The sequence below is a fragment of the Cervus elaphus genome, chromosome 2 (genome assembly GCF_910594005.1).
Source record: "Cervus elaphus chromosome 2, mCerEla1.1, whole genome shotgun sequence".
NCBI lineage: Eukaryota > Metazoa > Chordata > Mammalia > Artiodactyla > Cervidae > Cervus > Cervus elaphus.
The window spans coordinates 2,150,144-2,173,069 of record NC_057816.1 but is presented as its reverse complement, the minus strand read 5'-3'; the positions used below and the strand labels follow the sequence as shown (position 1 = coordinate 2,173,069).

At 54.6% G+C, this 22,926-nt stretch overlaps 2 protein-coding genes across 5 annotated transcripts in view; one reads left to right on the top strand and one right to left on the bottom strand.

Moving 5' to 3' along the window:
* The window catches only part of KCNQ1 (potassium voltage-gated channel subfamily Q member 1), a 365,808-nt gene that overhangs the window by 139,632 nt on the left and 203,250 nt on the right, over positions 1-22,926 (bottom strand). The window lies entirely within an intron of this gene.
* Positions 5,659-20,983, top strand: LOC122707862. Its single transcript, XM_043923817.1, has 2 exons — positions 5,659-6,606; positions 20,947-20,983. Exons 1-2 carry the CDS (start codon positions 5,678-5,680, stop codon positions 20,963-20,965), a joined length of 948 nt encoding a protein of 315 aa, XP_043779752.1. The 5' UTR covers positions 5,659-5,677; the 3' UTR covers positions 20,966-20,983.

The following is a 22,926-nucleotide window of genomic DNA, read 5'->3' as shown; positions in this document are numbered from 1 at the left end:
ATCTGACCTTGAAAGTCAGACTGTGTGCCTGCCACCATTCTCTAGTTGTCAGAAGCAGGCGACTAAGTTAAGTCCAGACCAGAATCAAGGTGAAGGGAGGAGCCTCTCCTAAAACCCCACAGCCAGAGGGTACCAGTCAGATGGCCTTTTCCTCCCATTCCTGTCCTTTTGGTCCAAACTCCACCCGCAGCCCCTCACAGCCGATCAGCTTGCAGATACCACTCATCTGAGGGCTGGTGGGTTTCACTGCAGCTGCCGGGCCCCTCAGCAGCACACGGCTGAGGACACAGTGAACTCTGCAGCGAACTGTCCTCACCACAAATATCAGCTGAGGACCGTGCAACGGTTAAAAAACAATCCATAACCGCTAGAGCTATGGAGATGGGACTTCTGGTCTGAATGCACATTTCCCAGAACCTGAGAAAGCCTTGAAAACACTTTCTGGGGTGGCCTTGGCACTGTCCACGTCCTCAGAGGCTCCGGGCCCACCCAACCCGAAGGGCCCGGAGATTAGGGATGAGTGATGGCTGTGGAAACGGCAGGCCTGGGCAGGAAGTGGGGGCAGACGTGCTCTGGGGAGGGATGCGCCGTGGGAAGAAGCTGCCTCTGGAAGGTAGTGATAAAAAAGGCTCTGTAGGCGACGGGTCTGGCAGGGCCCAGCTCACTTTGCTTTCCCACCCCCTACGCCTGGCATGCAACCAGGCCCCAAGCAGGTGCTCAGGAGACAGCTGCTGGGCTAACCCGCATCGAAGCGGGGGCCCTGGGGGAGTCGGGGTTGGCTCAGGGAGGCTTGGCCGTGCAATGCCCAAACATACACACGCACGGCACAGCTGCCCTCCTGATGGGAAGTGGCCCACACCCCACGCTGCCACTCAGCAGGACCGCCTGCCCTCGAGACCCCCACCCATCCGGCATCACGTTCTTGCTGACCCCAATTCAGGAAAGGAAATCTGCTCGTGAGGGAAGGCGAGACTGACCTGAGGGCAGCGGGATTGTCTAAAGGCACTTCCCCCACCCCGTAATTCCACTCCTGTTTCCTTCTTGGAGAAGGGGTGCTGGGGGGGGCCTAAGAACAGCCTGGAATCAGGAGGCGCAGGCCCTAGCTGGCCACACTTGCGCCCCACCCTTGGCCCAGGTAGCTAACACGGGGAGGGTACCAAGAGACCCATGCCCGTGGAGGGACACCCCCCAGGCCATGGGGTGTCTCTGCAGCTGGGGGCAGGGGAGGAACTGACACCAGTACACAAGTCTCTTAAGATCATCCAGCTGACCCATAACCTTCCCTCCAAACCCACCCTACGGTTTCCGGCAGCTCACCCTCGGCCTCAGTCTCAGAGTCCTCCCTAAGCTGCCTCCCGTGGGAGCCCTCTGCCTGGCCGTTTCTTCCACCTCTGCGGCCACTACCTGCTGCCCAGGCTCCTGCCTCTCTCACTGGGCAATGCCGAGTCTCTCCACAGCCCTGCTGGGCCCCCTTGCCTCCCTGCCCCCTCCAGTTCTCTCTCCATTCAGCAGTCAGAGTGATCTTTCTAGAAGGGAGACCTGAGCCTCACCACCTCTCTCCCCAAGATTTTGCAGGGATGACCCACACTGTACTTCATCCCCACCCTGGCCTGCAAGGCCTCCCCACCCTCTACGGGGGTGTCAAGCTCTGAAGTGCAGAACACAGCCCAGGGAGATTCGGGGGACAGAGCAGTGGGTGGGGATGGGAGGGTCACAGAGCCCCCACCCAGGACAGCTGTGGGGGTGGGTGTCGCCCGCAGTAAGCACGCAGCTCTGACAGGGACCTGGGGAGGGGGCTGCCGTGGGCAGGGGACGTGGAGATGGTGGTCTCCACCGTCTTGGCAACTGCGTCAGGCACACAGGGAGACCCCAGGCTCCTCAGCCCTCTCTGCATTCCTGTCCACTCCCGAGAGCAGCATGGGGAGAGGCGCCTCCCGGGGAAGATGGGGCTGAGGCGGCCACGTGGCCCTGGGCCTCTCAGCTTTGGAGGGAAGCAGCTCTCTGGGAACCTGGCTGAGCTGAAGCTGGTCCCACCCTGAGACTCTCGGGGTGGGGAGCGCTGGAGGCAAACTGCGGCGCCGAGCACCCCTCAGCCAGGCCTGCACCCCTGGCGCTCAGGGAGGACCTCCTGCCCCCTTGCCCTCCCCGGCCCCGCGTGGAGAAGAGCTGGTGTTTCCTCCGGGACACGGCGGGGCTCTGGGCCCCATCCGTACTTCTGTGCTGGCAAAAGCAGGAGAATTAGCTCAGCGACTTCCTCCCTTAATCCCCCGCCCCCATCCTAAATGCCTCAGAATCGAGAGAAAAGCCCAGTGGACGTTTGGAGCCTAATTCTCTTCAGCTGTGAGTGCGTGTGCGTGCGTGCACTCGGGCGGGTGCAGGGGCCCTCAAGGAAACCTTTTGAACCCCAAATATCAGTGCCGGGGGGAGCAGCCCTCACCATGGACAGATGAGATAAACCAGATGCCCTCTGTCACATGGGGAGCCAGAGTCAAGGCCGCCAGATGCCCAGGCTCTCTGTTCCAGGCCCACCCCGCAGTCCTGATCCCAAGGTGACAAGGGCCGTGTGCCACGCCCCAGGGCCTCCAGGACCAGGGAGCCCCTGTGGCTGGCCCCGGCTGGGGAGGGACCTCAGTACAACCCAGCAAGGAGCTGGCCATGCCTGCCGCCCCCTCGCTTAATTCTGCCCATGTGCCCAGGGCCAGCTCCAGGCTCCCCTCCCCCGCTGCCCGCCTGGCAGCCCCCAGTCTGTCCCGGGCTGGCCTGGAGTCTGCCCAGCCTCACAGGCTTCTTCAGCCAATTCCCACGTGTCTCTTGTCTCCCGACGAGACAACAAACCCCTCTCAGTCTCGGACTGTTTTCCTCTCTGTCTCCCCCAGAGGACCAGGGGGAGGCGGGGCCGGGGGGCGCACAACAGGTGCGCCGGGCTGGCGGGCAGCACTGGCTGATTGACAGCGCCCCATGTGCGGTGAGGGGGTGAGGGGTGAGCACGCGGAACCACCCTTCCCCAGCACCATGTCAGAGAGGACAGTAGCGGGCTCCAGGGCCTGGCTCAAAACGTGAGCCCGGGGAGACAGTCACACAAGCACACACAGATGCACTGCCCACGGCGTTCCTCCGCGAACCGGTCTATGAGGGGACCGTCCAAGGGCCTGTGGTCTCAGGGCCTGAGATGAGAGGGTACACTGGGGCAAGCCCCGTCACAGGAAACCACGCACGCGTGAATTCAGCCACTCTTGCAACGTGCCCCACCCACGTACATGATTAGAAGCCCATGTTTCTTAGCTATAAGGTCAAGTCAACTTGATTTTAAGGATTTTTTAAAAATCAGTTTTCAAAACTTATGGTTCCCAAAGCGGGAAGCAGGGGATGGATAAATTAGGAGTTTGAGATTAGCAGATAGAACTACTATATTTAAAATATATAAACAACAAGGACCTATTGTACAACACAGGGAACTATAGTCCATATCCTGTAATAACCTTTAATGGAAAAGAATCTGAAAAAGAGCATATACACACACACATCTGAACCACTTTGCTATACACCAGAAACTCACATAACCTTATAAATTAACCTCAATGAAAAAACATCAGCTTTCAAGATGAAAGTCTAATCAACATGCTTTGTCAGTCTTTGCTGGGAAGAGGTGGGCACCATTTTAAGTGGATTTGTTTTACATGACTTTTCATCTCATGCTTAACATCCTTGGATTAAAAGCAAACCCCAAACCAAGATCTAAAAGCTGGGAAAAAGCTGGCATTTATGAGTGACGACTAGAGGGGTCTAACCTGGTACTTCCTACGACAGAGCTAAGGAAAGCAACCCAGGGATCACCGGTTCTGACAAAGGAGAATGTCCAGAGCACTCGGAGAATTTCTTTTCTGTCTTTCCTTCTGGAATGTAAACCCCACACAGGCAGGGATTTTTGTTCTGTTGAAATCTCTGAAATTGTTCTGAAGTCCTGGGGCTCCTGCACCCCTGACATTTGGAGGTGGGGCTGGGTGGGGATGGACAGACCGGAGGCAGAGGTCTGAACTGGATCCTGCTTGCTCAGAGCGGTGAGAGCCCGCTGCCTGGGGGCACTTTGGACGTGCTGTCCTTGCACTGATTTTCTGTGTGTTCCCTCTATTCCTGTCTTGGCAGCTTTGTGAGGCTGGTAGCAACACCTCTATCTTTCAAGTAGGGGTCTCAGCATGGCAGATTGCGGCCCAGGATGCCAGTCCCTCCCCGCCACTCTTGGCCAGTGAAGAGGGTCACCCCTGGGGAGTGGAGACAGAGGCAGAGCAGGCACAGGAGGCCAGAGAGTGCTGTGGCACCACTTGTGAACCTAGACTCCAAGCCCCTGGAACCTGCTCCATTGTCCCATTAGACTTGACTCACAAAACACAAGTTTGAAGATAAAATAATAATTTCAAGATGGTGACAAAAGAGTATTAAACTCAAAGCATGGGGCCCTCTGAGTACAGAGACCCTGGTGGTTGGTATTTGACCTCCCCCAGCAAGGGTGGACGACCCTCTGAATCAAGTGCTCCAACCTAGCTTTTGGCTGGGATGGAGATCGGGGGGCCAGGGAGATGGCCAATCTGGTCAGTTTTTGAAGGTCCAAGAGCAAGCTGTTAACACCTGAAAAGATGAAACCATTTTCCCTTTCTTCTCTAGCCTGAATCATAAGATAAAACCAGACTCAGTTACTCTTGGAGAGATTCCTGGCTCTTTTCAAAGCAGCTGAGATGAACAGCCTTGTTGCATGCCTTGGGTGTGGGGACAACTGCCCACTCAACCCTGGGTGGAAGGCCAGGGGTAATAACTTTGGAGAACACTCTTAGAATTCCATGTCCCCAGACTGTTTTCCAATTGGAATGGGAGGTTCACATTGCCCCAGGCTTGCTGGTAACACCTCAGTGGAGCAAGAGCTCCATGAGGACAGGGTTTCTCACTGCAGTTTTGGCAGGTGCCTGGCACCAGGGAGGAGCTCTGTAGACATGAGGATGAAGGGATGAATGGAGGGAAGGATGGAGGAGTGGAAAGAGGAGAGGATGGGTGGATGGATGAGCCAACCGGTAGGTGAACAGACGATTGGGTGGTTAGGTGGTGGTGGGTGGAAGGATGGTGGGTAGGGGAGGCAATCAAGAGACAAAGCCAGGACCCCCTTCAGGTTCTGGAGGACTAGGAAGAGAAGGAGGAGGTCGCATACAGAGTAGTCAGGGTCCAGGAGGAAGGCCAAACACGTGGGCCACCTCAGCCTTGCCAACTCTCACAGGGTGGCCTGGACAAGTCATGGCGTCTTTCTCACAGGGTCTCCTGAAGACGAAGGAGCAGAGCTCCCAAGGGAGGTTCACCCCAGAGGGAGGTGCGCCCCCTGAGCAGCCACACGGGAGCCCGTGCACCCCGCTCACCTGCCCGCGCGGACCCTGGGGAGGGCTGCACAGAGGGCCAGCCCCTTGCGGAAAGCCACAGACGTTCCTCAGGGTCACTCGGAGGTGCACAGCTACACATCAGGGGCAAGCTGGGCGCTGAGCGCGCCGCGGGCTCGAAACAGAATCCGATCACAAGGGTGGACGCTCCGACCGCTGGGGAGGGGGTGGGATGGGGGTGGGGTGAGGGTGGGGGTGGATCAGCATAGGCGTCTGGGCAGACGGGGCGGGGTGTGGCACGTGGCGCTGGGCTCGCCCGGCCAATGCGAGCCCGGGTGGCATCGGCACCAGCCCTCTCAGCCAATGGCAGAGCGCGGCACACCGCTCTCCACGCCGCGGCCAATCCGCGCAGTGGCACGTGGCACGCCCGCCCCCGTAGGCTATCCAATCAGCTGCGGGGCGGCTGCCACATCTACCCCAGTCGGGGGCCACCGCAGCCAGTCCGTAGACGGTCGCTGCGCCCCGGCACGCGCAGCACCTCGCGCAGCTCTCTTCTCCCAGCCGAGGGTCCCCTGAGTGCCGCGCTCTCTTCGCGGCCACGCTCTTCACGACCTGGCTCTCCTCAGGCCGCGGTCCTTGGGCCGTGCTCTGCTCTGGCTGCGCTCGTCTCTTCAAGATGCTCCTCTGGCCGCGTACTCCACAGCCGCAGTCACCTCGGTGCCGTGCTCTTCACGCCGCTCTCCGCGCAGCGCACTTCACAGGCTGCGCTCTTCTCACCGAGAAGCCCCTCCGGCCGCGCTCACCTCAGTGCCGCGATCTCCTCACCGAGACGCCTCTCTGGCCGCGCTCCTCATGGCTGCGCTCCTCACGGCTGCGCTCACCTCAGTGCCGCGGTCTCCTCACGGAGACGCCTCTCCGGCCGTGCTCCTCACGGCTGCGCTCACCTCAGTGCCGCGATCTCCTCACCGAGACGCCTCTCTGGCCGCGCTCCTCATGGCTGCGCTCCTCACAGCTGTGCTCACCTCAGTGCCGCGGTCTCCTCACGGAGACGCCTCTTCGGCCGCGCTCCTCACGGCTGCGCTCACATTGGTGCTGCGGTCTCCACACCGAGACGCCGCTCCGGCCGCGCTCCTCACGGCTGCGCTTACCTTAGTGCCGCCGTCTTCGTGGCTGCGATCTCCTCACGGCCCGTCAGTGCTCTGGGCGCGGTCCGCCTGGTGGCGCGGGGGCTGGCAATCGACGACGAGCCAAGGTGAGCTCCATGTCTCGTGGGTGGGTGGTAGGCTGCTGGGTCGCCACGGTCGCCCGGGCCGAGCCGGGCTGGTGCATGCTGTTCGCTGTGCGCCTACGTGGGAGCGAGAACCGCGTCGTACTTCCGAGTCAGGGACTGAGGATCGAGGATGGGAGGGTCAGGGTCCGAGTCCAGGGCTGGACCTGTGTCTGGAGGCCGCCTCGCCGTTCTGCTTCGGGGATCCAGGTCCGAGTCCCCGTCACATTGCGGGTCGGGGCTCCAAGTCCGTGATCAGGTCGGGGTCTGTCTGCACGTTAAGATTGGAATTCTGAGTCGCGTAGCTGAGTCCGCGTCACGGCTCTGCGTGTGGGGTCCGAGTCAGGGGTGGGCGGTAGTCCGCGGCTGGAGTCTGCCTCACGGTCTGCGTCGGGGATCTGAGGGGCCGAGGGCCTGGGAGAGAACCGGGCTGAGTCCAGGATCCAGGGCTGGGGCGGGGGTCAGGGTGAGGGTGTGGTGTCCGCCCTGTGGTTCTGAGTCCAGGGTCGGGGCTGACGATGGGGGCCCTGGAGGCCGAGTCGGGATCCGATTTCCGTGGAGGCGCTCCAGGGCGGGCGTCCCAGTTGGGGATTCGAGCCTGAGGCAGGGATCTGTGTCCGGGTTGGGATTTGGGGTTGCAAGTTGGAGAGATTGGAGTTGCGGTTAGAAGTCCGGGCTGGGAATCCAAGCCAAGAGTTGAGGTCGAGGTTTCTAGGTGCAGGGGAAATTCTGAGTCAAAGGTCGGTCCCGATTTTGGGGTCAGGATCTCGGGTCCAGGTTGGGGTGGGGTGGGAGGAGGGAATAGAAGTTGTGGCCACAGAAATTGTGGAGATGGAGGTTGATGACTCGGGTCAGGGGTTTCAGTGTGGGCAGTAGCTGGGACAGTCTCACTGCCACCCTCCACTGCTCCGCTGGTGCCTTTTCTGTAAAATAGAGGTTAAGTGCCTTCCCATAGGACTGTTCTGGGCATGAAAGAGAATCATTCATCCACACAGAATAGTTTTGACCTAGATTGAGTATTGCAAAATACAAGAATGTTGCTAGTAATAGTAAAAACTACATTTGAGGTGTGTTTCCCAGTCCCTTTCCTGGTTGCCTCACGCCTGTCTGGGCAGAGAGCTCCCAGAAGGGACTTTTCTGGTCCATTCCCCGCTGCCTTACCAGGAGCCTGATACACAACCTTGCTCAGGCAATACTCCTTGAAGGAAAACAGGCAGGCAGGATTAACCAGATTTCTATGGTGTCTCAAATGATCCATTTCTGCACCTGTTTTCCAGATACTCACTAGGAGAAAAATTTAAGGATTGAGTTGCTTGATTACAGTTCTATTTTAATGTGTTTCCAAACATGTTGAAGAGAAAAGTGGGCCTGTTTCAGGATTTATGCTCCAGCTAGAGGGATCTTTTTAAATTGTGAATCAGAGCATGTCCAAATTCAAATAAGGAAAGCACAAGAAAATTATGAACTATTTCCCTTATGAACATAGATGCAGAACTCCCATGTACAGCATTAGCTAACTGAATCCAACAGTATATTAAACAATTCTTAAACAAGTGGGATTTCTCCTAGGAATGCAAAGATGATCCAGTATCAGAAATTCTATCCATGTAATTCACCACATTAAGAAACTAAAGGAGAGAAACCATATGGTTCTCAATAAAGGCAGAAAAACTATATGATAAAGCTTAATGCCTTTTATGATTTGGGGGAGGACACCACTTAACTCGCTAAGACTAGAAGGGAACTTCCCTAAACTGATACAAGTCCTATACAGAAACTTTACTTTTCAGCAAACTCAACAGAGAAAACAAAAGTGTGTAGTCCCTTTAAGATGAGTACACTTAGGATGCCATCCTGGCCGTCCCCCAATTCAGGAAAAGCAAAGGAAATGTAAGAGAGGGCTAAAGAGAAAGACAGAACTGCTGATTGAAGATAGATTGTTTGTGTCAGGGTTCTTAAGCATTTTTGTTTTAGGACCCTTTATACTTTTAAAAATTACTGAAGTCCCTAAAGAGCTTTTGTTAACATGGGTTGCATCTGCTGATAGTTACCTCTTAGAATTTACAACTGAGAAATGCTTAAAACATACGCTAGCACAAGCACATATTCCAGTGGGGTCCTGCTGCCTCTGGAAAGCTCTTTAACTCGGTGAGAGTGGAAACAGAAGAGGCCAGCGCTGTCTGAGCAGTGTCGTGAAAAGAGTGTGGGCCCCGAGAAAGCGCTGCAGCGGCTCTCTGGGGGTCCTCGGACCACACTCTGAAAACTACTGAGCTGCATGGGCAAAAACTCAACTTTAGGCTCTAAAAGAGACTTCAGCAAAGTTTTTGGTTGTCAGATCAATGTACCCCCTGCCCAAAGCATTTTTCTTATGTCGGTAGTGAATAATTTAAAAGCATGTTAGAAGCTAAGGTAGAAGAAATTAGTATAGCAGCAAAGTTTATATTAGGTCTTTGGAGTTAACAAAAAAGGCTTTTATGAAGAAAATTTTTAAATTTAATTGAAGGATAAAATTTTATTAAAGATCTTTGATATGGAGAGACATTCTGTTCTCTTGGATGGGGCAGCTTAGCACTAGAGAGATGTCAGGTTTTTCCAAATCTGTAAACTCAGTACAACTCTGGTTAAATTTCCAGTTGGAGCTTTTGAGGAACTTGACAAACATATTCTAAAGTGTATGTGAAAGAAAAAGATCTACAAACACCAAGTGAACTTTGGAAAAGGAGAACAGAGAAAGCCTTGTACCAGCAGATCCTGGGGCATATTCCAAGCCTCAGTAATTGGAATGGTGGGAGACAGAGGCCCAGAAGAAACTTCAAAGGCAGCCCTGTATCTAGAGGAAGGTGGCATGAAATAGAGGTGGCACCACAGACTATTGAGAAGATGGTATTGGGAAAGTTAGCCCTAAATGGAGAAATATGAGTGTGGATTCCTATGTGATCCTCTGGAAAAACAGGCTCCACAGGCACTTAAAGATTTACAACTAAAAAGTGCTTGACATTTGTGTAGTAGGAGGAAACTCTGAAGAATTTCATGGCCCAGGGTGGCCTTGGGGTCTTATTCAGGACCCAGAAAGCACAAACCTCAAGATTAAAATTTATGAACTTGAGTACATGCTAATTATCTGTTAAATAAATCCATCAAGGCAAAGGTCAAAACTATTTTCATATTAGTGTCTTCCCTTTTTTCACTCTTACTTGTGTTACTCTGCTCAGGTTATAGATGACATATTGCAAGATATTTGAGACAAATATAACTGATAAGGAAACAATGGCTAAAATAAATACCGAAAGTCTTACAAATCAATCAGAAAAAGATAAAAAGCCCCAAAGAAAAGTGGGGAAAATATATTAGTTGGCAATTTGCAGGAGGGTTAACAACTATTTGAAGAGATGCTCAAGCTTATCAATAATCAGATAAATGCAAACAAAAGCAACAGATATTCATTTGAGAAGAATTAGAAAGTAGGATAATGCCAAGTGTTGGCAGAAATGCAGGAAACAAGCCTCCTGTGTGTTGCAGGTGGGAATAGAGACAGGCACAGGCATTCTGGAGAGCCATCCAGCACTTCTTCCTCAAATAAAATATTTAATACCTGCAACCTAGCAGTTTCCCTCCTGGGTAAACAGTGAGAGCAGTTCTCACCAGAACAAGGGGCTGTGTGTGTGCATGCTCAGTGCAGCCCGGCCTATGGGGGTGGGGAGTTGGAACCTGGCGCTGTGGTTACTAGGAAGGACTAGATGTACACCTCACAAAATGGAGACGTGCAAACATGACACTGAGTGACACAAATGCCAGACAGAACAAGGGCCTCAGTGTACAGTTCTGTATTTAATTAACACACCATCCAGACATGCGATAAGATACTACATGCATTACCAGGGCACGTACACACAATGATAAATAAATTACACTGGAGCAGCTGTTTACAGCAGAAGGAGAGGAAGACAGAGAATAGTTTTTAAATGGAGAATCAAAAAGAACACAGGGATGCCTCCCACAGACCCTTATGGGGTGACAGTGTTTCATGAACTTAGGGCTGTGAATAATCCCATGTCCTATGCAGTAGAGTCCCCAAAGCCAAGAACAAACGAATGAATGTGTGTCCTATACCTCCTCTACCAGGCATCCTCAGTAGCTTCTATTTTCAGGAAATTAAATTCATATTCCATCAGGCTTTACAAGATCTGCCCTGCCCACTGTCTTTCTCCCTCTCTGAGCTCCCATCACACCAGCCTTCTACCTATTTCTCCAACCAGCCAAGTGCCTCAGGGCCTTTGCACCAGCTACTTCTGCCTGGCTCATCCTTCCCTGTCATCTTCCGATGACAGTTTCTCCTCCTCCTTCAGGTATCACCTGAAATGCTGCTTGTCAAAAAGACCTCTGCCATTTCAGTTGGCCCCTTCATTCACTTGATAGGTGAGCACTACATTTCAAGCTTCTATAGGCACAGACTACGCCACAGTATTTTCTGTCTCCTTAGGCATCTACTTATTTGTTGCCTGCTGGTCTCCTCCACCGGAAGGGAGGCCCCATGAGAGCGTGTCTGTCTTTTCTACAGGGTCTGCACACGGCGGGGTACGTCATGCATTTCTGTTGAATGGCTTCATTGATTTGTTGAATGAAGGAAGAGGCCAGGCCAGGAAAGTGTGCATCCATTTTCAGAACGCAGTGAGAAAGCACACAGCATGTCAGAATCTTAGCCCCACAGACCAAGGGTTTCTTAACTGCCATACTGGTGACATTTGGGGCCAGACCATTCTTTCTTGCAGGGGGGCAGACCTTTGTCTGTCCTTTGGCTATCATAGGATGTTTAGCAGCTTGCCTGGCCTCTACATCCAATAGACACCAGTAGCACCTCCACACTTGTAATTGTCAAAAATGTCTCCAAACATTGCCATATATCCCCTGGGGGGCACCCTAGGTGAGGGCTGCTGTGTGAGACCAGCTCTGGGGGCTGGGCTGATCTCTGCTCTGGTCTTTTAAATGAAGCAAGCCCTGACCTACATCCTGCCATATCCAGCATACACAGTTCACCCTCTCCTGAGACCCTGACCCAGGCTTGGCCAATTGGAGAACGCCCTTCCCTGGCTAACCATGTAACTCTAGGTTGGCAGGTGCCTCCATCCCAAGGCTGTGGGCTGCCGCCTGGGGCTTTAGTTGGAACTGTCTTTAAGCTGTAGTCCCCTAAGCCATTTCCAGCATAGGTACCTATGTCTTGTCTAAATGAGAGGTGACCTGGGTAGAGGATGAATGGCCCTCTCACCTTTTCCAGTTAGCACAGACTGATGAGTGATTGGCTCTCGATAGACAGCAGACCCAGAAGATTTGCAATAAGCTCTGTGAGGAGGAGGCATCTGAGGGGGCTTCAGAGCAGGCCTGGTATTGGCGGGGCAAGGGGAAGGGGCTGGCCCCTAGTACTGTCCTTCCTTCCCGAGCCATTGCCATGTTCCTCCTTGCTGGCCGGCCCTAGCAGAACTGGGTCACTGACGGGCGCCTGGATGAACCAAAGTTCTGATCAGATCGGGAAGGTACAAAAACCCCAGAACTGGAGTTTGTACTTGCTTCCCAGCCGCTCCTTCTGGGAAACTGAAGCCTTATCCTGGGAGCCTTTCCTTGGGCTGGGCGAGGCCCTTGTTTGCAATTTAAATGTGGCCTCCTTTATGGAAGAATCTTTGCTGCTTCGAAAAGCTTCGGGCTAGGACTCACCCTCCCCAGCAGCCAGGCTTTAGCCAGGAGAAGAAACTGATCTAATAGCCTTTTCTCCTGCTAATTGTAGCAATTAGTGTTATAGAATGAGGACTCCCTGGGGGGCCAGTGCCCAGCACACAAGCCTATTCCCAGCTCAGGCCCACGCCCAACTCCTCAGGCCACTGCCCAGACAGAGTGGGCCCCTACCCAGGCTCTGACTGGGCTTCAGGGTGGAGATGGGGGTGGGAGAGAGGGCCAGGGCCATCGGAGGCCTAGGCCAGCTGTGGCAAGTGTGCACCAGAGTAGTTCAGTCCAGAGGCCACATCGGTGACACTGGGCTGTGAAGAGGGCCCAATGGGAGCAGAGAGCCAGATTGTGTCTGCTTGAGTGTGAGTGTGTCCAGGAGGGCAGAGGTGAGTAATATCTGATGGTGTGACAGGAAGTAGTCTTGGGGCAAATTACTTTTATAGAGTGGGGAGCCATTTCCCAGTGTGGCCCAGTGGAATCCTTTCTCTTGCTCCCTCTAACAAGGGAGCCCCTCTTCCTTCATTCTGCTTGCTTATGGAGCCTGTTTCTGCTGTGCTGTTCTTGGATGTTGTAGCAGGCCCCTGCAGAGCCCGCCTGTACTCCAGGCCATATGCAGTTAGTGTTCTGCCACCTACACAGCACTTGCCCAGGCAGTGGATTCTGTCTGAGAGTCAGGGCAGCCATCATTGCCATTTTACAGATTTAATCATTGAACAGATCTTTGTTGAAAACTCACCAGGCAGTCAGAATTCAATAGGAACAGGAACTGAGCAGCCCCTGTGCTCATGGGGCTTGTGGTCCAGTGGGCAGAGAGGCTACGCACTGTGTGCATTTGTGTTTTACAGCATCCCGAGGGGAGTGCTCTGAGGATGGGAACACAGAGGGGTTTCATGACAGGAGCCACCTAGAACAGGGTCTGTACCAGGATTTAGTCTGGGGTTCTAGAAGTTCCCTTGGGGAAATGGGGGCGGAGCAGCTGGACAAGAGCTGAAGGCAAAGGGCCCCCTGGTGGATGGAGCCCATGAGCCAAAAGGTCCGAAAGAGTACAGACATGGGAAACAAGTGAAGAGAGGGGAGCTGCAGGTGGAGGCTGGGCCAGCTCAGCCACCCTGCTGCTGACTTTGGCCTTGTTCTAAGAGTGCTGAGAGCCACTGAAAGCTTCCACATAGAGAGTGGCCCAGTGGGATTCGCATTCTGAAATGATCCCCTTCCTCTGAGTGGAGAAGGTACTGGAAGGGGACAGAGGTCCTGCGATGCTAGAGACTCTGGCCTGCCTGGGCAGGTGTGAAGGGAGCAGAGAGAAGCAGAGCTCTCCCAAAGATCTCAGGATGAAAACACTGGCGTGGTGTTGGACTGACCTGGGCAGCTAGGAAGGGGAAGTGCTGGGAATGATTCTGGGGTTTCTGGCTTTCATGGCAAGGGTGGGTGGTAGGGATCTTGGTGGGAGGAAACGCTGCCTTGGTGCTGTGAAGTCTGGAATGACAGAGACTGTGGAAGGACGCTGTGGAGCTGATGACTGGAATGCGGGTCTAAAGCGTGGAGGGCCAGACTGAAGACACATTTGGGAATCAGGGACCCACAGACAATGCGGGAAGCTGCAGGTGCTGCTCAAGGAAGTGTTTTGGAGAGCAAAGGGAAGCCAGTCCTGAGGAGCTCAGGTGTTAACCAGCAGGCCAGGAGGGCGAGCCTACAAAGAAGATTGAGGATAGAGCCAGAGCGGTACAGGAAATCCAAGAGACCAGGAAGAGGGGAAGGTCACCTGCCCAGGGATTGTGTCCCCTGCAGAGCCCAGACTGAAACCAGAGTTCCTGGTCCTCTGACCCTTGGCAGTGGATGGCCACTGGCCTAAAAATGGCCCTGCTGGGATGCGCCTCCAGCCACTGTGGCTCTCCGCTGGCCACCTTTTCCCAGGACAGACAAGGAGAGACCCCGTTCCCCAGAGGCCTTCCTCCTGTCTCATATCACTCCTGGAATTGTGGCAGTAAAGAGCCTTTCCCTGCAGCACGTGCGGGAGGAAGCTGGGTTTGACTCCCGCAGGGAGGCCTCGTCCTTGCTGAGCTATTTCATAACCTCAAAAGGGTGGAAAATCCCCCCAATCTTAACGCAAAGCCAGCAAGCTGAAAAATGGCCTTGAATAGGCTGAGATGAGAAAACAAAGAGGCCGTCAACATCAGAGTCTTGGAGGGGGCAGGGGGCTTCAGTAGACCCCACGCAGACAGCAGTTTCTCATCTTTAATGCCCAGCCTCAGAGACCCAGCTAGGGACAGGCCTTCGGGGCAGGGGGTGGGGGTGGGGTGGGGTGGGGGAGTGGCCATGGCCCTTCAGCTCAGCCTTTCTGATTAACAGTTCAAACAGCCTTCAAAGGCTTAAAAGGGGTTAACTGCAGGGCCTCTAACTCCTCCGCTTGCTAATTTTTAAACGCTGCTGAACAGAGTTCTGAGTGCCCCTCCTGAAAGGCCCTGAGAGGGACTCTGCACAGCCCCCGCCCCCTGGTGTCGCCAGGAATCTGCGTACTTCTAGAACAAAGGCTCCCATTCCCTCCCTCGTCCAGCTTGTTCTGATGCCTAAGACCAGACTTCACCCCAAAGCCTCTGCCCTGCCTCCAAGCCTGGTGGACTTGAACACGTGGCTGTGACTCCCAGATGAACCTCTGAGATTGGTTTAAAGGAGCTGAGACCTACACCCAGGTGAAACCTGGATGGGAGTAGTGACTTGGACCCCTGTGTCCCCAGAGACCAGTTCCCAGCAGTGGGAAAGCAGCAGCCTGGGATCCAGGGCCATAGGGAGAGTGCTCTGCAGCCTGAAGTCCACAGTCTCCCCTGACACCCCTGCCAGGCTGAACCCACCTGAAGGCTATAGGAATGGGATGGAAACTGCTCGGAAATTCTCATGGATGCTCCTCACATCCATCTACCCTCACACACACTAAGTCACGCACTAGAACACATGTCTTCTCAGCCTGTGACCTACTCCTTGGCAAGGCCTGGGGTTCTGTCCCCTGCTCATGTTGCTTCTTGCCCAGCCCCTGGCCCCTGTGGCACCTTCTTCATGATGGAAGCCAAGACCCTGCCAGGCCCAGGGGCTGTTCCCAAGGTCCTAGGACCTGGCCTCTGCTCTCACATTGCCTCATTCATAGCCCGTGGGGCCCCTGCTCTTCTCAGGGAGGGCGATAGTCTTCTAGTACAGGCACATGTCATCCGAAGAACAGTCATGCCTGCAGCACCAGCCCTCTGTAACTGTGAAGCTCCTTAACTTCATTGTCGACTGCATTTAATCCTCAGAACAACCGCACAGGGAAGGAGGTCCATGCGGATGCAGCAAAAACTATCTTGGCCACACAGAGTGATTTGCTTGAGGCCAGTGGGCACTTACAGAGCAGGGTTTCTGAGGAGACCAGCCTTCTCCAAGCTCTCCTGGCTGGAGAGGGCTCCCTGTCCTGACCTTGGGGGAGAGAGGGGCACTTTCAACCCTTCAGCTCGCTGGAGAACCAGGCTGAGAGAGGGGAGGGAAAGGCAAGGCTCGCCCTCAGACTCGCGGGCCTCCTCAGCCTGTGCTCAGGCAAAGACCTCCCAAGCAACGGAGTCCCTAGGCTCGCCAAGGCCTGCCACTGCCATCGTTGTTGGGGAGGTGACCTTGGAGCCCAAGAGGCCTTCCCTGCACATGCGTGGGTGTGAGCCCAGAGAGATGCCCAGGGCCACAGCTAGGCACCTGGGAGGGCCAAGTGCCACCCTGATGAGGCATTGCTTCCCTTCTTGCATGGGCTACTTGGAGCCAAATGCCACCCCTCACTGGCTTCCCCATGGGACTGTGCTCCACCCCAGTGCACAGGGATGCCGCCTCCTGCAGCCGCTCCCCTGACCCTGGTCGCCTCGGCCGGCCGCTCATGCCACTGCCCCTCCCACCCCTGCTGCCAGGGCTGCAGGCCACTTGCTGCCTTCTTGTGCTCCTGAAGTGTCTGGGTATCCGAGAATCCAGGAGATATCCATGCTAACCAATTTCTGCATCATTAATTGATTCATCATTCATTCTGTCCCTCTTGTGCAGGCCCACTGCTGGGACACAGGGGCCATCAGATGGGGGTGCCCCTCAATGAGCTCCTGGGCTGGCAGACAGTACAAAGGAGCAGATCACGAGCTCCGAGGTAGAGCCTGCTGGCAACGGTCAGGGTTGGCGGTCAGGGAGGGTGGTTCTCCAGCACCTTCTACCCCTTGGGTTCTCTCTGAGGACACCAGTGCCTGGGGGGCAGAGCAGAGGGCAGGGGTGTCTGGGGGCCTGTGTCCTGGGCTGCCTCTCCCCTGCTCTCCCCATTTCCCAAGGCAAGGCTTTCTGTACCCACCTAAGGCCCCCTGTTCCCAAGGCTGCCAGAAAGGTCCCTCACTGTAGGGGGTGATCCCAAGAGTGGCACTGACTCCCAGGGTCGGGTGGGAGATTATCTCTGCAGGGGCTGATAGGAATGTCCCCTAAGGGCTGACTTCAAAGCCACTCTGCCTACCCCTGTGCATCAAAGTCAACAAGATGAGTTGTTTGAACATTAAAAGGGGTGGGGAGAGTCACCTTCCCAGCCACCTGCATCTCCACAGCATTGCCCTCAGGATCTCAAAGCCTTTTTGCACAGGCCGGTGGGGGCCAGACACCTGGACTCCCAGGCAGATGAGCCACTACTGCAGGGAAGGCGAACTGCCCCTCAAGCTTCTGCTGAAGGTCCCCATGCCTCCAGGGCGCTGCCCCTGCCATTTTCTCAGGTTCTTCTAGAGAGTTGACCTGCTCCCCAACCCCTACAGGTGGAAGGAGCAGAGAGCAGGGCCCCCTCTCCTGCCCAGCTCACCTTACGGCCTTGCTGCATGAACTTCGGCTGCCCACTCCCCCGGGGCACCTCTCCAGGGTGGCTGGGCCCGGTGGGCTCTTGGGGACCTTAGAATGTGTAGGTGTGACCTGCCAGGACAGCACAGCAGTGCCACATATAGCAGCTCCAGGCCACTCAATTTGGATGTCAGTTCTAGCACAGATGAGGTACGTGTCATTGGACAGATCACCTCATCTTTCTTTGCATCATTTTCCTTATCTGTGAACCAGAATTAAAACCAGCAGATACCTCCTAGGGCTATTTGGCTGGTTAAAAGGCCACCTCCTTCCCAGTGTTCAGGGGAGCACCTGCCTTGTCAGCAGGGAGCCTGCAGGATGGTGGAACTAGGGCCCCCAGGCCTGGCTCTGTGAGCTCTGCCCTCCACCCAGAGCTGGCGATTTGGTGAGGGCACACTCAGAGACTGGGGCCCGATGCTGTGTGGAGGCCTGGCAAATGGCAGCAACTATTGAAGTCTTTTGGGATGTTCCCCAGACGTGAGAGGAAGGCCCCGAGGAGGCCATTCGAGTGACGGTGCCTGGATTGTCCAGAGGCCTCAGTTCCCCTGTCTAGACAGAGACTCATCACAGCATCTCACTCCCCGATCAGACAGCCCAGGAGGGTGAGTGAGCGTGTTTTTGGTGGGCTCAGGGCAGCCCCTTCCTTCCCTCTTTCCCAGGAACTCTCTGCCCAGGCTGGGGTTTTTCCACCTGGCCTCCTTCCCCACCCCCTAGGTCCCCCGCCTGACCCCAGCATCCCCAGGCCCCAGAAGCAGGGCTGCTCGTTGCAGCCCAGTGAGCATGTGTGCTCAAGCCCAGAGGGGCGCTGACCCCTCCCTCACACGGGGACATCAAAGGGAAGCAGGAAGCAGCGAGCCGGCTGACCCCTGGCGGGTGGGGAAAGTGCAGGGTCACAGCTCAGCCGGGGCCCAACTGCTGGGGATTTTCCATCCCACCAGGATTTCCGCAGGACACCCCGACTACAGCCCGAGAGACTCCTTGGGAACCAGGGTCCGGACTGGAGGCCCCCGTCCTCAGTCTCTCCGTGACTTGCTGGCTGCTGGCCCAGGCACATCAGAGCTCTGTACCCTGGGCTTTGGGACCTGGCTGGGGAGGGAAGGCCAGGGACTGAGCAGAGGGCCTGAGAAGAGTGGAGAAGGGAGCCTGCCCCTCCCCTGCCAGTCATCCCTCCTCAACTGGGGTCAGGGGGTCAAGGCCACTGAGTAGGCTGTGTCAGAGGGAGGACTGTACAAACAGTCCCGAGTCCCAGGTTCCCAGGAGGCCCTCTGGAATACTCTGCAGCAGCCCCAGTGCAGTCAGGGGCGCTGTGTGGACCACTGGGCTCATGGGTGTGTATCTGCCGACCAAAGCCTTCTGCACAGTGTAGCACTGAGGGCAGCTGTGGGCAGGCCGGGTGCTCCCTGCCCTCAACCCAAGGCCATGAGGCCTGGGAGTCTGGTACCCTCCATAGGCACTGTACTTGGTGGACAGTCTCTCCACTGCAGTTTGTGGGCTGTGATCCACTTGATACACCCTGATAAGGGCATCTATGTCACTCTCTGACACCCTGTCCCCAGCTGAGACTACCATGTCTTCACCCCAAGCTATTACTCCTGCCTCAGCAAGCCAGCCCTGGCCCCATCCTTGCCTTCATTCACCAGGAGGATGAACCAGGCATACCGTGTGTCATGAGGACCCTCATGGACCTGGGTTGGGCTCTAGGCTGGTGACTGGACTGATATATGCCAGCCTCTGGCCAGAGGAACTGCCCCTGAGTCCTTTGTTTGTCCTGTGGGAGTGGGCAGGGGAGTGCTTGCGCCAGAGGAGCTGTGGTTCTGTGGTTGGAGGCCAGTGGCCCCAGGCTGAAGACGGGGCTGAGTAGGACACCCCAGTCTTGAACAAGGGTTTGCTATCTGAGTGGGGACCCATGTTTAGTCCAGCAGCCACGCTCTATACAGCCCAGAGCTCGGCCTAGGAGCAGGCGTGCCCGTGTGCAAAGTGCTGGCAGCCAGGCTCAAGATCCAGTTACAGCAGCTGTCTCACAGCAACGTGCTGCCCAGGGCTGGGAGCCGTTGTTCCGGGGCTGCGAGGAGACTCGGTGCTGGGCCAGGTGGGGTGTCTGTTGCTGGGAATTGTTTCAAAATAATCACAGAAACTTGGCAGGCAGGGACTCTGCACGTGAGCGGCCTGGTCTCCTCATGGGGCCCACGTTCTGCTGATGAGTGTGCTCCTCCCCTGGCCAGGCACAGCCTGTTGTGGTCTGGGGCCTGGCCTCCCAGCCCAGTGACATTATCGGGAGAGGCATGTCTGCTCCCTGCATCACCAGGCCTTAGGGTCAGACGGCCAGACTGGAGCTGGTTATCGGGGGGCAGGATGGGCAGGCACAGCTGTGTTCTCAGGAAACCACAGAAAACCCTGAAAGTGAGGGAGCAAGGCAGGGCAAAGGACAGTGGTTCACCATTGACTCAGGCTTGCTGGGAGCGGGCCCAGCACACTTCTCTATTCTCCCGTCCCCTGGGTGGGTGAGAGTCAGAGGGGGCTTGGGCAGACCCCACCATGATTCTCACTAGAGCGAGGCCCAAAGTATGCAGGCTGATGGCGAGTGGGCCAGGACTGGGGCAGGCTTATCCATAAAGAGGATATTTGGCTTAGCCTGAGTGATGGTGTGCTCACTCACCAAGAGCCAGACATCCTGCAGTGTGAAGTCAAGTGGGCCTTAGGAAGCATCACTACGAACAAAGCTAGTGGAGGTGACGGAATTCCAGCTGAGCTATTTAAAATCCTAAGAGATGATGCTGTTAAAGTACTGCACTCAATATGCCAGCAAATTTGGAAAACTCAGCACTGGCCGCAGGACTGGCAGAGGTCAGTTTTCATTCCAGTCCCAAAGAAGGACATTGCCAAAGAATGTTCAAACTACCGCACAATTGCACTCATTTTGCATACTAGCAAGGTAATGCTCAAAATCCTTCAAGCTAGGCTTCAACAGTAGGTGAACCAAGAACTTCCAGACATACAAGCTGGATTTAGAAAAGGCAGAGGAACCAGAGATCAAATTGCCAACATCCACTGGATCATAGAAAAAGCAGAAGAATTTCAGAAAAACACCTACTACTTCTAAAATTGACTGCATGAAAGCCTGTGACTGTGTGGATCACAACAAACTGGAAAATTCTTAACAATATGGGAATACCAAACCACCTTACTTGCCTCCTGAGAAACCTGTATGCAGGTCAAGAAGCAATACTTAGAACCGGACATGGAACAACGGAATGGTTAAAAATTGGGAAAGGAGTACAAGGCTGTATATTGTCATCCTGCTTATTTAACTTATATGCAGAGTACATCATGAGAAATACCGGACTGGATGAAGCTCAAGCTGGAATCAGGACTGCCGGGAGAAATATCAGTAACCTCAGATATGCAGATGACACCACCTTAGTGGCAGAAAGTAAAGAGGAACTAAAGAGCCTTTTGATGAAGGGGAAAGGAGAGTAAAAAAGCTGACTTAAAACTCAACATTCAAAAAACTAAGATCATGGCATCCAGTCCCATCACTTCATGGCAAATAGATAGGGAAACAATGGAAACAGTGACAGACTTTATTTTCTTGGGCTCCAAAATTACTATGGGTGGTGACTGCAGCCCTGAAATTAAAAGATGTTTGCTCCTTGGAAGTAAAGCTATAACAAACCTAGACAGCATATTAAAGAGCAGAGATATCAGTTTGCTGACAAAAGATCCATATAGTCAAAGCTATGGTTTTTCCAGTATTCATTTACAGATGTGAGAGTTGGATCATAAAGAAAGCTGAGTGCCAAAGAATTGATGCTTTCAAACTGTGGTGCTGGAGAAGACTCTTGAGAGTCCCTTGGACAGCATGGAGATCAAACTAGTCAATCCTAGCGGAAATCAACCCCGAATATTCATTAGAAGTACTGATGTTGAAGCTGAAGCTCCAGTACTTTGGCCACCCAATGCAAAGAGCCAACTCACTGGAAAAGACCCTGATTCTGGGAAGGACTGAGGGCAGAAGGAGAAGGGTACGACAGAGGATGAGATGGTTGGATGGCATCATCGACTCAATGGGCATGAGTTTGAGTAAACTCCGAGATAGTAAAGGTCAGGGAAGCCTGCTCTGCTGCAGTCCATGGGGTCACAGAGTTGGACACAACTGAGCGACTGAAGAACAACAACAAGGTGATGGCCCAACCCCTGGTGAGTCAGGAGATCCCTAGAAGTATCCTGGCCCACCCTGCCTGGGAGTCCTGTCCCAAAGGATGGCCAGCTGACACTGCAAGCACCATTGTGCAGACAGCATCATAGCACCGGCGGGCGGGGACCTGCCTCCATAAGCCTCAGACCCAAAAGCCCAAAGCCTGTGTGAGGCCTTTGGAATTGTGGTGCTTAGGTAGAGGTTGTGGGGGCCTGTGGCCTCTACTGCCTGCATGGGCTCATCCTCCCACCCCACACGGAATGACACCAACCCACCTTGCAGCTGCCAGGCTCAATATCTGTATGGCTGCCACCACTGCACCGTGGGGCCAGGGTCCCATGCCTCAGTGTGAGCAGCCCTCTGGTGTAAGGCATGCTGTGCCTTGGGTGTGACATGTCATGGCATGCATACTGTGGGATTTGAGGACTGAAGACGTGCTCTTGTGATCTGCGCTGACTGTCACATGTAGGGGGACATTCTGTCCAGATGGGGACCCTCTCCAAGGCAACCCCTTCCCTGTCTGTTCAGGCCTGACCATTAGACCCTCTGTATCAGCTGGACTCCATACCCTGACCTCCAGTTTTCTGTACTTGTCACAGTTCTCACAGGTTGTCCCAGGAGGCATATACGTCAAATCCAGGAAATATGAGTGAGGCAGGGCTGGAAGTTGTAAATGCAGAGCAGCAGAACTTAGAGATAGAAGCCGTTTCACTTCTTAGTCAGTCACCTGCTACACATGCAGGACACCAGCACTAGTGTGTTGTGTGGGTAAGGAGCACAATCCTGCTTTCTGATACGGACAGACTCTCTGCAAAGCTTCTACTCTCTTAAGGCTGGTCTGGAGCTTGCCCTGTGGGGAAGACTTCTAGCCCTGCCTGTGGCTGGAGAAGTCTGTGTGGGAGGGTGGGAAGGTTGCCTCACTTTCTAGTAAGCAGGCTGAGCTGAGGGGCTCCTCCCAGGTCCCTCCACCAAAACAAGCTCTCAGCTGGCCACCAGCTCCCAGCCAGGCCAGTGAGCCTGCTCTTCTCCTAGGAAAGTTTGGCCTGAACTCTGTTGCAATAGACAAGGGAAATTCTTCTCTGCCAAGAAGTCACTTCAGAGCCACCGAGAAAGCAGATCTATTGCTTTTCCAACCCCTGACTGTGGCAAAGGAGGAAGAGAAGGGAGGTCACTTAGAAAGTTCTGGAACACAGTCTGTTTACCACATGAGTCTGTTTTCCATTGAAAGAGAATGCTGCTGGGTCACTGAGGAATCAGCGGGGACTGAGCCCACATGACCTCCTGGAGCTTATGTGGTGCCGGCAGCAGGCCTCGGGCCTTCATACACACACCTCGGCCACTGAGGAGATGCCACAGGGATACCAATGTGGCAGGTCCCTCCAGCCACTTCAGCTTCCCTTTTGTGAAGTTACTTAATCCAATCAGGGAAGGTACGGGCACAGTCATTAATGGACAGCTGCCTGTCTGCTGGCAGAGCTCTACCAAAGCTCCCACAGACACTTCTCTTCCTAAGCTCTGTGGGGTGCCCCGTTCTC

Bases quoted from the DNA above. Each gene is read 5' to 3' on its own strand.
- LOC122707862 (XM_043923817.1), top strand. From the start codon at position 5,678: ATGCGAGCCCGGGTGGCATCGGCACCAGCCCTCTCAGCCAATGGCAGA.